At 32.0% G+C, this 16,157-nt stretch overlaps 1 protein-coding gene and 1 long non-coding RNA gene across 3 annotated transcripts; one reads left to right on the forward strand and one right to left on the reverse strand.

Annotated features, from left to right (window-relative positions):
- Positions 1-171: 171 nt before the first annotated feature.
- LOC108326200 (uncharacterized) lies at positions 172-6,354 on the reverse strand. Of its 2 annotated transcripts, XM_017559547.2 has the most exons (3): positions 6,196-6,354; positions 4,640-5,103; positions 172-3,340 (listed from the first exon to the last, which is right to left on the reverse strand). In XM_017559547.2, the coding sequence occupies exons 2-3, from the start codon at positions 4,685-4,687 to the stop codon at positions 458-460; spliced, it is 2,931 nt and encodes a 976-aa protein (XP_017415036.1). In that variant the 5' UTR covers positions 4,688-5,103; positions 6,196-6,354; the 3' UTR covers positions 172-457. The 2 variants fall into 2 exon arrangements, with proteins under 2 accessions (XP_017415036.1, XP_052731412.1); XM_052875452.1 differs by lacking the exon at positions 4,640-5,103.
- A 315-nt stretch (positions 6,355-6,669) lies between these two features.
- On the forward strand, positions 6,670-7,328 carry LOC128196016 (uncharacterized). Its single transcript, XR_008248069.1, has 2 exons — positions 6,670-6,875; positions 6,976-7,328. It is a non-coding gene; the product is annotated as an uncharacterized LOC128196016 (long non-coding RNA).
- The last annotated feature ends 8,829 nt before the right edge of the window (positions 7,329-16,157 follow it).

The following is a 16,157-nucleotide window of genomic DNA, read 5'->3' on the forward strand; positions in this document are numbered from 1 at the left end:
GTTACCATTGATGGTGGAGAAGCATATATTTTTAATACATCATCATCGTAGTGAAGGAGAAACTGCTTATGATTGCGAAAGCACCTTATAACAGTTTTGTAATAAACAATCAATGCTAGATCATTATGAGGTCTTTTTACAAAAACGTACAAACATGTAAACTTTACACAATAAGTTAAAATTGCTTTTCTCGTTTATCAACAGCAAATAAAAACACAATGCAAATTATCCAAAAGAATAATACAGAAAAAAACAATCAAATTTTACAGCATTGCCTAAATCACGGCCTAGATCATCTTCTATATACACTACACTCTGCACACCTTTTGGCATTCAAACAAATTCAACTGAAAATTACGATGTATAAAAACCAACTTATATGCTATAATGCTATGCACCACGATAATGAAAAATAAAGCAAATCCGTAAATGCTGCAAACTCGTTCACTCAGTTCCATTATTTGACTTTAATGTCGCCCTTGGCCTCCGAGGAAAGGTTCTTGGAGGAAGGAGATTTGCCAGTGATAGCTTTCTTTGCTTTCACCAGGGACTGTTTAACCTTTGATATAATGTTATTTGATTGCTTTTGAGCTGGCTTGGCTGGAGTTTCTTTTGGAAGGTCCTTGGATGTTTTTATTGCGTCACTTTCCTTGGTGACTTGAACCTCAGTTTTCTCAGGCTCCACAGTTTGTTCTTTCTCTAACTTATTGACTCCAGGTTCAACATATTCCTCTTCTTTTTCTTCAAATTTGGATGCCAAGGTTTCTCTAACAGGTTCACTTACAGCTCTAGAGATTTCTTCTACCTTTGTTTCACCGTTCCCTTCCTTCTTGTCATCAACTACTGAGCTATCATCATCACCTCTTACATTCTCCACCTTCACACTCTCTGCTACTTCAGTTGTTGCTGTCTTTGCCTCATTCTGTTCCTCAACCTTTCTGCTTTCAGCCTCTTCCTCTGTTGAAGATCCAGTGACAGCTTTAGGTGCTTCAGGTTCCTTTTTTTCATCGTCATTTGCGGCAATGGCAACCTTTTCCTCCACGTCAGCTGGAACAGAATACTCCCTTTCTTCTTTTAAGCTAGGTTCAGCTCCCTGATCAAGTGAGGCTGGTTCTGGACTTTTTATGATGCCAGCCACTTCATTTGGTACCCCTTCAATCACATCAGTAATGCTTGATTCTTTATTGTTGTCCTCTTCAACAATCTTTTCCGCTACTACAGAAGGTTCCACAGTGTTTGCTTGAGCTTCTTCATTCGATGAAACTTGTGCTGTACTTTCAGTGAAGCTAGTTTCCCCCTCTTTATCAGTTTTCACTACATTTGCTTGAGGTTCTTTATTGTCATCCTCTTCAACAACCTTTTCTGCTACTACATGAGAAGGTTCCACAGTATTTGCTTGAGGTTCGTCATTCGATGAAACTTGTGCTGCATTTTCAGTGTGGCTAATTTCCTCCTCTTTGTCAGTTTTCACAATATCTACTTGAGGTTCTTTGTTGTCATCCTCTTCAACAATCTTTTCGGCCACTACAGGAGAAGGCTCCACAATATTTGCTTGAGGTTCTTCATTCGATGAAACTTGTGTGGCATTTTCAGTGTGGCTAGTTTCCTCCTCCTTGTCAGTTTTCTCTTCCTTGATCGTGTCATCTGAAGTTCCTTCACTCTTGGAGATCTGAAGCACAACTTCAGGAGAAGGTTCCACAAGATTTGCTAGAGGTTCCTCATGTGATGAGACTTGTGCTGCATTTCCAGTGAGACCAGTTTCCTCCTCTTTGTCAGTTTTCTCTTCCTTGACCGTGTCATCTGAAGTTCCTTCACTCTTGGAAGTCTCAAGCACAGCTTCAGTAGAAGGTTCCACAAGATTTGATTGAGGTTCCTCATTTGCTGAAACCTGTGCAGCATTTACAGTGAGGCTAGTTTCCTCCTCTTTATCAGCTTTCTCTTCCTTGATCAGGTCAGCTAAAGTTCTTTCAGTCTTGGCAGTCTCGATCACAATTTCTTTCTTAGTTTCCACGTCCTTACAATCTTCCACAACTTCATCATCTACTTGTAGTTGTTCACTTGGCTTTTCCTCCACTTCAATTAACAGAGGTTCTGGTTTTTCTATCTTTTCAGAAATTGTGTCTGACTCTGAGTTGCCTGTGTCTTCCACCTTCTCAGTACTGCCTTGTTGCTCCACCTTTTCAGCTTCTGCTTCGAGAACAACTGTCTTAGACTTCTCTTCTTCCTCTAGCTTTTCCGGTTCAGTTTGACTTTCATCAACTTTAACACCCACTGGCTCTGCTTTCTCTGTTTCAAAGTTGTTAGTCTCTTTCAACACCTCTGCCTCAAAATCTAGTTCTCTTGTTTTTTCCTCTATGGCATCACTTCTTTCTGCTGATTGCTCAGGAATTGCAGATGTGTCTGGTTTCTCCTCTTCCCTTTGTTCCAACGGTTGCTTCTCTGGTTCTTCCTGGTTTTCATTCACTTTAGTAACCAAAGGTTCTGCATCCACTGTTTCCGTGGGTCCCGTTTCAAAGTTAGCGGTCTCTTCCACCACATCTTCTGAGGGTTCTGTTGCTTTTTCCTCTACGGCATCAGCCGCCTGTTCAGGTACTGCAATTGTGCTTGGTTGCTCAGCCTCTTGCAATTCTTTTTCTGCCTCTTCTATTTTTTCTTCCACTTGTGTAGCAACAGGCTCAAGCTTGTCTTCCACTCCGGCCCCTGTTTCCAAAACTTGAGCCTCTTTCACCACCTCTCCTTGTGATTCTGTCGGAGGATCAGTCTCATCTGTGTTGCTTGTTTTGTCAATAGTTTCAGTTGATGCTTCTGGAATGTCTTCTGTCTTGGGTTGCGATTGTTTCTCCTTATCTGTTTCCACAGCTTCATTTTCTAGTTTCTGTGGTGGTGTTTCTTCCACACTGAGTTCTGTGGATGGTGCCACATCTGGCTGGGAATTGGCTGCATCATGAACTGGTTCAATATCACTGATAGTGTGCGAGGCCGGAACCACTTCCTTCTCCTCCTTTAGTTTATCTTCGGCTGCAATAGTTGCTTCTGGTGGCAGTGAATATTCAGTGTTTTGTACTGCAATAGCAGGCTCAACCTTGTGATCAACTTCTTCTGTTGGAGTTGGTGTTGAACTTTGTGCATCCTCAACCTTGTGATGGTCCAGAGTATCTTCAGCAGATTGTTCTTCCTCAACTGCAGCAAGCTCTGCCGTCACCTTATCTTCTGTCTTATTTGAAGAGGTGTCCTCAGATTTGTCGTCTCCGTCAGGCTTGTCATGCTTGACTTCATCTTCATTGGCTAAAGAAGCGATCATTTGTGCAATGCCTTCGTCTTTTTCCTTCTTCACGTATTGCTATATAATAAAGATGAAAAGGCATTGATGATTAACAAACCATGAATGTAAGTACAAATAACAAAGTATGAACAAGTAAGAAGGCGTGCCACAGAAATCACAGCTTTTTCCATCAACTCCAATCAACAACATACTTTGATTTAGTAGTAGTTGCTCAGATACCAAACTCAAAGATATAGGCACTACCTTGATTTGCACTAAATGCACATCTACACAGGACACAACTTTTTCTGACATGCAATGGCAACAATGGCGGTACCTTGATCTGCCATTTCCTTATGGAAAGGTATCTACTTATCTTGCATAACAATCTACTACACAGGCAATGATGGAAAAAGTGGGGAGGCACGTTGCAAAAGTTTTTTAGCAACACACAATTTTATTTGGTTTTTGTCTTGACCACCTTTCTTTCTTTTCTATAAAAGATGTTGGATTGACAGTTTTTTATGTACAAAATAACCTTGAATAGTCTCCACATTTATTTAAACAATACCAGAACTTTAGGCTATATATATTATCAAAATTTTCTCATTATTTACAATGTGCAACATTAACTTTATTATTACATGTGAGACATATTACTAAAGAAATATTATTCTCAAAACTTTACGACATTTTCTCAAACTTCCATTGGTTTAATATTATGAAAATTCTAAAACTTTTATATATAAGAAAATCTTTTACCAGAACTATAAATTTAGTTTAGGCAAAACACATTAAGCAGAAACATAATTAATTATTTTTTTAATTATATATTTTTTGGCCTCACTAATTTTCTAGATCCGGCTTTGGTAGATTACAGGTGTATTTTCTAGAAAAGATGTTAATCAAATTCATTTCCGTTTTCATTTTTACAAAATTTTAAGGTATGCACATTCACCAGCCACTTCAATATTTTTTTTATATATAAAAAAATACATGAATAATTTTATAGAACACAAAAAATCTTCTTTGAAAGCTATTATGCAAATCCTTAATAATGAATTACGATTGGAGATGAAAAAAGAGTTTGAACAAAGTGTCAAAGCAGAACAAACTTTTTGACTCTTGTCCATGTTCATGAATGCTCTGATGAAAACAAATTCATGCGTATAACAAGTTTAAAAACAAATCACTATGTTTTTTTATCAGCAAACAAATCACAAAATTTGCTGACAGTTTAGCAACTGAGTAAAGATATGAAAGCTAGACTCTGAGAAAGAATCATAAAAGAACTTAGAATTGAGGACAGATGCTACAGAAAGAAGTTGAAGATCATGATGATGTATTTGAAAAGTGAGAAAATAAAAATGAACAGACCTGATCAGTAGCAGAAGCATGATCAGATGCAGCAGTCTGAGTAGCCATGATCACCTTGGAAGTGTTTGGAGAAGTTGAGGTAGAGAAAGAAATAAAGAAAGTATGTGGTGAGAGGAATAATTTGGTTGGCAAGAACTCCTGGAAAAGAAGGAAAACCAGTTGAACTTTAGGAAGAAGAACAACTAGTTTTCCACGGAAAAAAGCAGAAACATAGATGTTTGACAGACTGTATCACATGAGCTGGTAAGGTGGTCTCAATGATTTAGGAGGATTAGGATTAAGGTGCCACTAAAGTTTTCCCATTAAAAACAAAAAAGTATAAAATAAAAAAGTTGATCACATAGCTGTGACAGTGGCAAAGTAACTAGCTTTATTGGGGACCAGATCAGTGGCAGCAAACTCATACACTTAACCTCTGAAAATGTTTGGGCCCTCTCCTCAAACCCTTCTGCTTATTAAGATTCCTGTACGTCATTAACCTTAATTAAATTAAATTTCATCAACAAATTATGGAAACCATAAATGAACACTCATATATCAGGCCAAAACCTAAGGATCCACTAGCTAGTACTAACTTATAATATTATACAACTTGTTTCTTTTAAATTAAACTTCCTTTTTTGTCAGTTTTGTTCAACCAATTTCTCTTAATCATTCATAATTGTATACAAACAATGATTAAGAGAAATTATAATGTACAAATTAGTCACCTTGAAATTTTTTCTAAATAGTTATGTTCACTTGGGTCATGATTATTATTTGGATAACATTCTACCTTGTTTTTATATGTATACCAAAATCGACGGTTAAGGAAAACTGTCATACTAATTCGCTTAAAAATGATGAAACAGATAAGCTCATGATTTGAGGTCGTGTTTTGTTCTACGTTAGGATGATAAATTTGCTTTAGTTTTCAAACTTGTATTAAGACGTACCACTTCGATGAAAATGATGCTGCCTCATGTCACTTTATTGGTGTTCGCATGTTTTGCATCATAGGGTATACCCCCTATTCCCCCTCTTTTGCTTCGAATTTTTCTCCATCATTTTCTATTTTTTCTTTATTAATATTATATTGTTTCGATCAACTTTATGCATGCCCCCCAAAAATTAACGATTAAACGTTAGAAAAGAAAAAAAGTAATACTTTCCTTGCTTGACAAACTTTTTCATAAAACTCAAGATGTTTTTTTTGGGATTAGATATCCATTAGTTAGAAATAAAACAAATTTATAATATATAAATAGATATAAATTTTACTTAAATTTATTTTTAACATAATATAACTTTATAGAATTAAATTTGACTGAAAATTCATTTCTTAATGTAATTAATTTGGTTAGATTAACATGTATATGTTTTTGTTTGTTTGAGTCTTAACCTAATAATGTTGTGAATTTAAAAGGAAAATGAGTATTCTGAAGTGACAAGTATGATGAGTCATTGGTCATGACAGCTGCCACAGCCATGTTTTTAAAGATAGAAGACTAGTGTGCAAGAGATTTGTTGAAAAAATTATGAGTTCTCAATTCCACAAAAAATGCAAAGAAGCCCACCTTCTTTAGCTATTGAGCTGGTTCTCCTGCACATGTCCCCCATCTTTGGAATCTTCCATTTCTGAACTCCTTCACTGTAAGAGTCAAGGTGGTCCTTCAACACTTAAGCCTCTAATTAATTTTCACGAAATAATTACGAGAGAGAACATTATGGGCAGGAACATTCATGCTTGAAAGGTATTGATTAGGTGGAAATTTATATAGAGACCTAACTTGACCATTAATTGTCTCCAAAAGAAAAAACGACTCTTCCACACAGAAAAGGAAATTAACAATTCGTTTAAGCTAGACAAGATTCATGTTTGGCCTTTCATTTCACTTTATAATGTTTTTTCGTTTTGATATTTTCGGCATCTAGAAGTCACATTTGACTTGGACCTAATTAACCAAGTTCTTCTGTTTTAAAAAAATGTTAATGGATTTTAATCTAAGTGGTTTATGATGATATCTTTCCTTCACAAGGGATTCATATTTATTAAAGACTTTGTTATATAGTTAAAGAAAACTTTAAAGCTGCATAGTACTTGAACTATAACATGTGTTGGCATTGATTTTATTATGTGTACTCTTTGCTTGTGATCACAAGTTTGGTGTTTGTTCGTAAAACTAAAACTAAAACTTTACACCACCAAATAATTAAACTTTTCTCCTTTTTCAATGGAGAATGCCGACGAGTGTATGTATGGATACATCTCTTTTTTCCTTTTCCTTTTGGACTCGCTTGATTTGCTTCTATATATGCCTTGTGTGAATCCTCACAGATTTCAGTTTTTTGTGAAGTTGACAGATATTGGTGGAGCAGAAGTTAAGAAAACGATGTTACAAAAGTAGGTTATTAGGGCATGGATGAGAGATGAAGTTGTTTACACAGTAAAGTGTTGGAGTTTGGTGAAGTGAAGATGTGCAACAAAATTGGGTCACTGTTGCTTGTTAAGGTTCATTTTGGATCCACAGCTTTTAGAGGCAACTGAAGTAGATCTTGCTTTAATGGCTGATAATTATAAAGATTGTGTATTTAGCTAAATTGAGAAGCTACTTAATGGTTTATCAATGTTGGTGGCAGTGTTAGATCCCTGAGATTTGGTGTTTTCTTTGTAACATTTTTTTAAAATTATTTATGATAAATTCGATCATGCATATACTGTTGATCTATTAAAGAAAAAATTTAATAAAGAAATAAGATGTGAATCCAATAATATAAAAGATCACTCTTTATTTAAAACTTTAAAATAATAGATTAATGAGTTTTTTTAATGATCTATTTTCTTATTTCTGGTCAAGAATTTAAAACAAATTATTTTTACAGAGAGAAGAATGATTGAGATTGGCAGACCTGCAGCTTTGTTCTCTTGCGCAGCCCACTAGAATTGTGCATGATGTCAGCTACAACACCCAACAGGCTGCATTAAATCATATTCTTGCTCCAACTCCAAACACAAACCACATCTTTTCTATTGTCGACCCAACTTCAGATATTATTTCTGTTTTGCCATTTTCATTTCTTTTTTCAAAAGTTTTATGTGATAGGGAGCTTTGGGTTTGGGCCCATATGGTTTTTTGTTCAGTTCAAATCATATATAAATTGTCAAGATCATGTTACTTAGTTGCTTTTGTTTTCTGACAAGTATATGTAGTTAAAATGTTTCAAATATTATTTTTCTACCAAAAAATGAAAATCTTATCTCAATAATAGGTTGAGTTTTAGTGCAAACTTTTGTAACATAGATTATTAAAAAATCCTTTAATTGTAATAGTAAGAAAAGACTGCACATAAAAAAATTACATGTAAAAATTACTTTTTATAAGGAATGTTTATACATATTATAATTCATCAAATATAAATATTATAACTCATCAAATATAAATATAAAAAGGAATATTTATACATACTATAATTCATCAAATATAAATATAAAAAATAGTGTGATGCTAATGTTACACGGATAGGTATAGAAAATAGACATGACAATATTTTTTTTTTGTAATAAATATAATAATTTTTTATACCAAATCTAATTATAATTGATATATAAAGTGAATGCGATAATATTTTTATAATAAATTTATTTTTTACAAGTGTTAATTATAAACCGTATAAAAAGTGGACGTATTAATATTTTTATAATAAATAAGATAATTTTTAATATTTATTTTAATTATAATTGGTATAAAAGGTGGACAGATGAACATTTTTATAATAAATAGAAAAAAAATTTATAGTGATTTTAATTATAAGTGATATAAAAGTTAGTTTTGTTTTTAATTTTTATTTTAAAACAGAGGGTTCTCAATTTCTTAATTGTCATTTTCTTATTTCTCCTTTCTCATTATTGTCTCTTCTCTTCTGTGAACTTTGAACGAAATCTCTTCTCTTTTACCACCATGCTTGCTGTGCATTCTTCCGTGATGTTGTGCAATGACTTCTACATTATTTATAACTTAGATCTCGTTCATGATGGTGGGTTCTATCTTCCATTATGTCATTAATAAAGTATTATTTAATATTGAGTCTTACGTTTAAGATGTATATTTCTCTATATGATGAGTACGATAAAAGTCTATAAATATACATAAATTATACCTAACATGGTACTTTAGAGTCTACTTAAGTATAAAGTCCTCGCATTAATTTTCTTGAATATCCCATCTAATAAGATTTTGTTTTACTTTTAACCAGAGAGGGAAAGTGGCGGAGGTATAAAAGGACTGACTGCACAATTAGTTAAAGAGGAATTGGGCAACAGAATAATAACTGGCCAAGTTAGACACATACAACACATAAAAGGTTTTTTCAAAATTTGTACTCATTACACGAAATATTTAATTCATTACATATTTCATACAACACATACAACAGAATAACTCACAACTACTCATATTTAATTCATTACACGAAATATATTATTAAGCTATTACATTTTGAATTGCAAATTACTTTGATATAAGGTTAACTCACAAAATCTTAAATTATTTTGAAGCAAGTTTAATGAATGTATTAGAAGGTCGGTTTAAGCTTAACTCAACCCACAAAACCGGTTTGTAAGGTGAGGTTTGCACCTCACTTATATATTATAATTTGGCCTTATCTCTAGTCGATGTGGGACTTCTAACACACCCCCTTCACACCGAGGTATAGACATCTCGTGCGTGATATTAGAAATTGGGTGGTCCGATAACGACCCGATAGCAGGTGGAATAGAAGAATAGAATGCCCACTTAGAACTCACTAGGATAGACTCCAACTATGGCTTTGATACCATGTTAGAAAGTGGATTTTTAAGCCTAACTTAACCCCACAAAATCGGCTAGTGCAGAAAGGACTTTAGACGTATGTTATTTTGGGCTTTTAACGTCTGATCTATGTCCGACGTCTATATGGGTGACGTTAATGAGACGTCAGACCCTTTAGGTCAGACGTCTCTATAGACGTTGGACCTATATAGGTCAGACGTCTATATAGACGTCGGACCCATACAAGTCAGACGTCTCTAAGGTTGCTCTTGACTCTTGGTGATTCGAGTTTACAACTTTATATTTTAGTTGAAGAGAATGTATTGTAAATTTTTTTTATTGGATGGTTTTAAAAATGTAGTGGAGGGAATTGGAGAAGTACAAAACGCAAGAAATCGCTGCCAAAGAACGCCGCCCAAGGACACGAGAATAACTGCACCAAAACCCAACGAAAACGCATTTTAATCGGTTCAAATGAAAGATAATGCATCAAAGAGTGATGTAATCGGACTAAAATTAATTTTAAACGGTGCAAAAGTGAGAAAACGAACCTGAAAAGCGTAACCCGTAGAGAGAAAACGCGACGAAGATGATGAACAATGAGTGCGCGTAACGGCTGTCTCGCATTCACATTGTTTTAATGCCAAAATTTAGACGTCGGTTCCCCCAATTAACAGACGTCTAAAGTGCTTTAGAAGTCGGAGTGGCGGGATCGGACGTCTAAAGGGAGTCAAAAAGTGACTTTTTAAATTTCTTGGTTTAGGGTTTAAACTTCGGTTCCCCCAATAACAGATGTCTAAATAGAATAAAAAAATATTTTTTATTAACTATTTCGTTTAGTTTTGGCGTCTATTCGGGGCAGCCGACGTATATGAGTATTTAGACGTCGGGCCCCTCCATAGTCGACGTCTAAATAGTTGTTTTATTTACGAAAAATGCCACCGATCATTTTTTACGTTGGATATTCGAGGGTCAGACGTCTAAAGGGTGATGTTAAAGGTCTTTTTTGCACTAGCACCTCACTTATAATTTGGCCTTATCTCTAGTCGACCTGGGACTTCCAACACACCCCCTTCACGTCGAGGTATAGACATCTCGTGCGTGATAGTAGAAATTGGATGGTCCGATAACGGGTGAAATAGAAGAATAGAATGCCTACTTAGAACTCGCTAGGATAGACTCCAACTATGGCTCATAGTTTATAACCAGGCTTTGATACCATATTAGAAGGTGGGTTTAAGTCTAACTCAACCCCACAAAATCGGCTTGTAAGGTGAGGTTTGCATCTCACTTATATATTATAATTTGGCCTTATCTCTAGTCGACGTGGGACTTCCAACATACCCCCTTCACGCTGAGGTATAGACATCTCGTGCGTGATAGTATAAATTGAGTGGTCCAATAACGACCCGATAGCGAGTGGAATAGAAGAATAGAATGCCCACTTAGAACTCGCTAGGATAGACTCCAACTATGGCTCTGATACTATATTAGAAAGTGGGTTTAAGCCTAACTCAACTCCACAAAACCGACTTGTAAGGTAAAGTTTACACCTCACTTATATATTATAATTGGGTCTTATCTCTCGTCGATGTGAGAATTCCTACATAATGAGTTATTAGAGTAGAAGACGATTAAAAGCGTAAGAAACGGGCACAAGACAAGAATCTGACTGAATGCTTTCACTCCATTGTTTCTTATTAATATATAGGCTTAATACCCTATTTTGTTCCCAGTTTCGCTCGAAAATGTCAAATTAGTCCATCCTTTAAAAAGTGCGTCAATTATGTCCTTACTTAATAAAATTTATATCAATGAAATCCCTTCCGTTAAATCCGTACAAACGGCGTTAATTATTAAAATAGAAGAGAGAAAAAAATAATTAAGGCTATTTGTACGGATTTAACGGAAGGGTTTTCATTGATATAAATTTTATTAAGTAAGGACGTAATTGACACACTTTTTAAAGGATGGACTAATTTGACATTTTCGAACGAAATTGAGGATAAAATAGAGTATTAAGCCTATGACCTTGTTTAGGATAAGAGGAAAACCATGGCCTCAAGTTTTAAACTTTTAAATAAACTTTTTTATTTTTTTATTTTTCTCCACGTTAACTTTTTTACTATACATAAAGAAATGTTGTTTTATATGGTTGATTGAACATGGCAAAAAACATATATTAACAGGCGTAAGTTAATTAAAGTTGGAGATGGATGTGAAATTAGCTAAGAAATTTTTGTTTAACTAGTTTTGATTTATAATAAAAAAAATTAACATTTAAGTCTAACCTGTTACTTGTAAAAGATTATTTTTAGAAGTCACCGATTAAATTATTCGAAAGTTTATTTTATATTAAAATTTAAAATAAATATGAATTTAACTATGAATATATAATAGGTCAATAAAAAATATATTTTAAATACTGCATGAGGTATGGGGGATAGAAAAAAAAAAGGATAAACTAGATTTTATGAAAACCAAGTCTAACTTTTTATATGGTATGATATATATAAGATGCAGTGTTTATATTAATTACTTATAAGTGTATTTTACAATAATGTCTCTAAAGAGAATATATCAACAGATTTAATTGGATCAGTTTGGGCCAGAGCGTTTCGTGCCCGTTTATCTTTGGGCTAGGTTAATTTTGTTATGGATTGATAAAGAGTTTTTCTTCCTATATTCCATTATTATTAATCGCACTCCTATATTAATAGAAAAGATTAAAATAGTATTCCTTAGTATATCACACCACCGATGCCTCCGTCATTATTGTTGTCTCTGCACCATCATTGCTATAGAAGAAGAAGATGATGAGAGGATTGCTGCAAGAAAACCTCTCATTATAGAACACATTTCATGTGTTTTGGAAATTTTGTTTCGAAATATTCATTATTTAAAACTTGTTTTAGAAAATATCATGTTTTAAAAATTCTAAAAAACATGTTGTGGTAGATTTCTAAAATAGATAATCTAGAAATAACTTTTACATGATAATTTAGAAACTTACTTTAATCCAATAATTTATATAACAAATAAATCAAAATTACACAACCGAATTATGAAGGATTTGAATTCTTGTTGCCAAAGAATACAGGTGGCTAATGTTAAACATAAATTCACCGTTTAGAAAATTGAAAAGAAGAATTAGATATTTAATATATTTGGTATAAAGGTCAGATGAAGGCACAAGCATTCAAAACGTAGGAACTTGCACCTGCGGCGGTTTCTCATTTCTTTATGCATTTTCATATTTCAAAAATAACTTTTAAGATTACGTTTTTAACAAATTTAAAAATTCGTTAAAAATTATTCTTTTAACAGAAATCTGTTAAAATTTTTGAAAAACTTATTAATAGATTTTGAAATTCATTAAAGAAGTTTTTAAAGGTTTTAATAGATTTTGAAAATTTATTGAACAATTTTTTTCAACAAATTTTAAAATCTGTTGAAGATTAATTCTTGAACGGATTTTTAAATATATTAAAGCACTGGGATATAGGGGTTTTGAATTATAGAGAATAATTTTGAAATTTTAAAAAAATTTGGGGTGTAAGAAGTAACGTAGAGAGGTATAGGAAGAAACAGTCTGCACCGACTGAAGCATTTCACAAGTATGGGCTCATAAACAAGAAACAGATGGGCTCAATTCTTATTCTACGGCCCAAAACGCGCAAAGCCTATTTTTTTAAATTACACAATTTAAATTCTTATTTATAAAATATTTTTGAATACATAATTTAAGAACTAAGTTAAACAAATAAAAAAATAAGTTCTAAATTTTATTATATAAAATTTAAATTATACAATTTATTCTGAAAATAATTTTGAAGTTAAAAAAAATCATATACATGGAAGTGCATGGAAAATATGGAGGTGGTGGTAGAATTTGGGTTCTGTCAGACCCAAACGCTGTTTAACCTCTTAAATTCCTGAAATTGAAGAATGAGAGAAAAATAGGGTTTGTGTTCTTGTATGGAGGAAAAATGTTGTTTTAAGTGCCTAGTGTTTTATTTATCCTTAACATAATCATTCCTATAATATCAAATTGTGGAGATTTGTTATGATAACTGAATATCATCTAATAAATATTTATTGGACAAATAGTCATATAACTAACTATTGCAGCAAGTAATGAACAATGAAATGTAGAATTTAGCTTAACAATGACACTTTATTAGATATTAATCTTCCATATGTGGAAACCAACGTCATGAAAGAGACAGTCCTGTTCTTGTAATAATTGCTTATTGCTTTTAGATGAGAATAATATAATTAAGATGATGTTAGCTAAAATCTATCAAATATGCATGTGCTTCTGTTTCCACTCTCATTGCAACTTTTTCATTACAAAATTAAATTGAGTTAGAAGTTTAAAAAGAATAATATATAATAATCTTTAGGTCAATTAGAAATCCCAAAATTAGTGATAATTGTGACAGGTGTTAGTAACTTAAGGACATTATACCTACCAGAAGGTGAAGCCTAAGCAAAAATGTTCGAGTTAGTTTAGTAAGACAATTGATTTAAATTCCCTATGCAATAATAGATAAAATGATAATAAACCTTCTCTCAAGACCAATAATTATACAAGATAACACGGGTAAAAAATCTAATATTATTATCATAAAATAATATAGTCATAAATACAATTAACAAATCAGTCCTACAATATTATTTAGAAGACCAAACTAACCATCTCATAAAAATATGACGTGTCAGATTGATAATATTTTCAAAGACCATACTTTTAAATTCGACTTAATTTTATGCCAAATCAACAAATCATTTTGACTTAAAGAAACATAATTATTATTTTAAAAACATATCCGTCCATAGATCTATGAGCCAACTTTCTAAAGCCATATAAATCATGGACTAAAGAGACCAACAAGAATGATTATGTTGAGTTTATATGATGACTTTTTATGATCTAACCAAATTAATTTTACAAACATTTTAAATCAATCTATAATGAAATCTATTCTACAAGTTATAAACACATGATAAAAACTCACATTTTACTTCTCTTTTCTTTGGTTGAGAAAATAATTTGTTGCAAAATTATAAAATTATAATATTAGATGAAACCTTCTTAATTATATGAATTTTGGTATAAGCAACACAAAAGAAATTAGAAAATTGAAGAATAGTGAAGATTATATTAAGATGTCGGAAAGAGAAGGTTACTAACTTTGATCTACGTTATTTCTAATAATCAATTCAGATACATTTTTACATTTTGATCTATGAGTATTGGAGATTGTTGGCGATATGAAATAATTTAAATGTTTATTAATTATTAATCTATGTTAGATACAAACTCTAACGAAGGTTTTACAATGAAACCTTTATAACAAAGGTTTTACAATGAAGCCTTAGTAACCACAATTTTCTTTCTATAATCATCCCATATGCATTAATATTATACATTTAACTTTGACTAAATTCGAGTAATGAGAGGAATTCATGATTGACATGCATTAATCCTTTTGTTTAGTGGGTTTATTTGTTTGTAATCTTGATTAAGAAATTAAATATAAGAAAATCATATAACGTAGTTAAGAAGACTTAAGTTGGTAGATGTTCGGTCCCCAAACTTCGTGTTCCAAGAATTGTCTGTTTTCTTTGTATATATCATAGATGTTTTGACCTTAAACCTGTTCAGTGTTATGTTACCACAGTGCTGTTTGATTTTTTTTATTATTATGAATTATCATTTACATATTTGATTCTTGGTATTATATTTATATATTAATGGTAAATAATTAAAAACATATACGATGAAATAGGATGTATTATAGTTAAATTAAATTAAATTATCATTTTTATTCTTTGAATATCTCACAATGGAATAAAATAAAAATTGTATGTCATTTTTAAAATCGAAATGAAAAAATGAATTATTTTATTATTGTAATCCTAAAATGGATAAAGTCATTCAATGTGTATTAATACATTAATCTAACGTGTATATGAACATATTCTAACATATATTTTTAAACTGGTATAATCAGTGTATGAACAGACTCGTCTAATATGTGTTATAAGACTTGTTTCATCAATGAATGAAAATACTTGTCTAATGTATATTCTTAAACTCATCTAGTTAATGTATAAAATGACCATTTAATATTATTTTCTATACTCATATAATTAATAAATGAAGAGACTCTTCTAATGTGTTACTAGACATGTGCAATGTTTTTTCTGTATTCATCTAATTAACATAGGAATAAATTTGTCTAATGTATATTATAATATTCATCTAAGTAATAAATGTACATACTTATCTAATGTTTATAGAGAGATTATGTGTTTTTAAAATAATGAAACCGGTTTATAAAAAAAATTATTTATACCTTATATTTTTATTATTAAAATAGTAAAGTTTCACCGTTTTAATACATTATAAATTTTAAAACACCACTTTTTAGACTCTTAAAATTATAAAAAAAACTTGTATAATTACGAGAGATGAAAATATTTGTCTTCCATAAATTAGGGGAAAAAATCGTGAAATCAGATATGGAAGAAACAAACTAGTTTAAATTAAGAACAAGAATATACGTGTTTAAGTAGGGAGACAAGGGGAGCAAAAGGTAAATGTTAAAAGACAAGTTCTATAACAAATAACATTTGATAGAGGTCATCCAGAAAAGAGAATAGACGAATATTAATTACAAGGACTAAGGACTAAAGACATAATTAAAACTAAAATTAGGTTA

This window comes from Vigna angularis, chromosome 3 (assembly GCF_016808095.1).
Source record: "Vigna angularis cultivar LongXiaoDou No.4 chromosome 3, ASM1680809v1, whole genome shotgun sequence".
In the NCBI taxonomy this organism is placed as follows: domain Eukaryota; kingdom Viridiplantae; phylum Streptophyta; class Magnoliopsida; order Fabales; family Fabaceae; genus Vigna; species Vigna angularis.